General features: G+C 42.5%; 1 protein-coding gene across 1 annotated transcript in view; it reads left to right on the top strand.

Annotated features, from left to right (window-relative positions):
• Positions 1–1,344, top strand: part of intu (inturned planar cell polarity protein) — an 18,537-nt gene that overhangs the window by 11,384 nt on the left and 5,809 nt on the right. The window contains exons 7-8 of the mRNA XM_020619692.1: positions 565–677; positions 995–1,178. Coding sequence (XP_020475348.1) covers positions 565–677; positions 995–1,178 — 297 coding nt within the window. The remainder of the gene's footprint in view (positions 1–564; positions 678–994; positions 1,179–1,344) is intronic.

Raw genomic sequence — 1,344 nt, 5'->3', positions numbered from 1 at the left:
ACAGCTCCACCACATTTCATTTGAAGTGCGGGGTTTGGCAGCAGAGATATTGACAACAAAGAGATTGAATACAGACACTCCCCCAACGTGCCGCGGAGCTATTACACGGCCCGAGTCAATTCCATATGGCAGGTGTAAAAGATCTGATAACAGATTTTTAGGATATCATTTTTAAAGTCCTGATACTGGTGGAAACGGTTTCTGAACATGACATATCCTTGAGAAATGAAGCATTTTTGGAGAAGAGGAAACCTATTTAAAAAGAACTGAATTTCACCTTGCACATGTGCTTCTTGTTGTCTTTTGTTGGCAGGACAAATACTTCCTTAAGGAGCATGTGGTTGTAAAATGACTCTTCCAATGAGTCATATTAGCCACCTTTTCATTTTTAGCAGCTTGGCTGATCAGTCATCATTTCTGTTAAGAAATAATCACCTAAAGGTTCATGGATTGATTCTTGGGGAACACCTACTATATGTGTATAAAGACAATAATTTCTAATGTGTTTTTTCTTCGTGGCTCAGCTAGTCCAAGTATTTGATGAACAGTAGCTGCCATTTGTCCAGGTCTGTGTTTGACATTCTTCCATTTCCCTCCAGGGTTCCATTGCTGTATCTGCAGACTGTGGTTGGAGATGTAGTCCGAACATTAAAAGTGATGTACGGCTCTTTAGACAGGTTGGTCGGTCTTAGCTTTCCTGTGGTCCTGCTGAGAGCTTCGCCTGAAACGTCCCCTTGTGACTATCAATTTTATGCCTAATGCAAAATATACTAGAATAAAACAGTGTGTTTTACAAATTCAAAGCTAAAGGAAAAGTTTTAGCTGCTTTTCACAAAGTTGTCATTGACTGTTTTTTTTTTTTTTTACTCTCAAATACCTTTCCACTTCTCCTGTTTCTTTTTATTTGAAATATAATCATTCTTCTGTAGTTCAGTAAATGACTTCTTTGGGTTTCCATGTCACTCAGTTTTCAACATCACTGTGTCCTCCACAGTGCGTTCTGTAAGGTGGACCACACTCCCAGGTTGGACCATTTCTTCTGCCTCTTCTTCCAGCAGCTCATCCAGCCGTCTCGCTTAAGGGACGGCTCCTCAGCCCCACCCCCCGACGTCTCAGGGGCGCTCTTTCTCGATGGATTGCCGGCGGTCCGTTGGCTCACGCTTCCTCCAGAAATCAAGGTGTATTTCTGTGTGTGTGTGGAGTCTGGGAGTTGGTTTGGGGACCTAGTAAATACAAGTGTTCTTGTCGCTTCAGCTATGTGAAGTTGAATGTGTCAACTTATGCCAGGAGTCTAGCTCTGGCGCCGTCTAGTGTCCTGTTTTATAAATGATATTCCGGCACCTG

This window comes from Monopterus albus, unplaced genomic scaffold, assembly GCF_001952655.1.
Source record: "Monopterus albus unplaced genomic scaffold, M_albus_1.0 scaffold225.1, whole genome shotgun sequence".
In the NCBI taxonomy this organism is placed as follows: Eukaryota; Metazoa; Chordata; class Actinopteri; order Synbranchiformes; family Synbranchidae; genus Monopterus; species Monopterus albus.
This window is presented reverse-complemented; position numbering and strand designations above follow the sequence as displayed.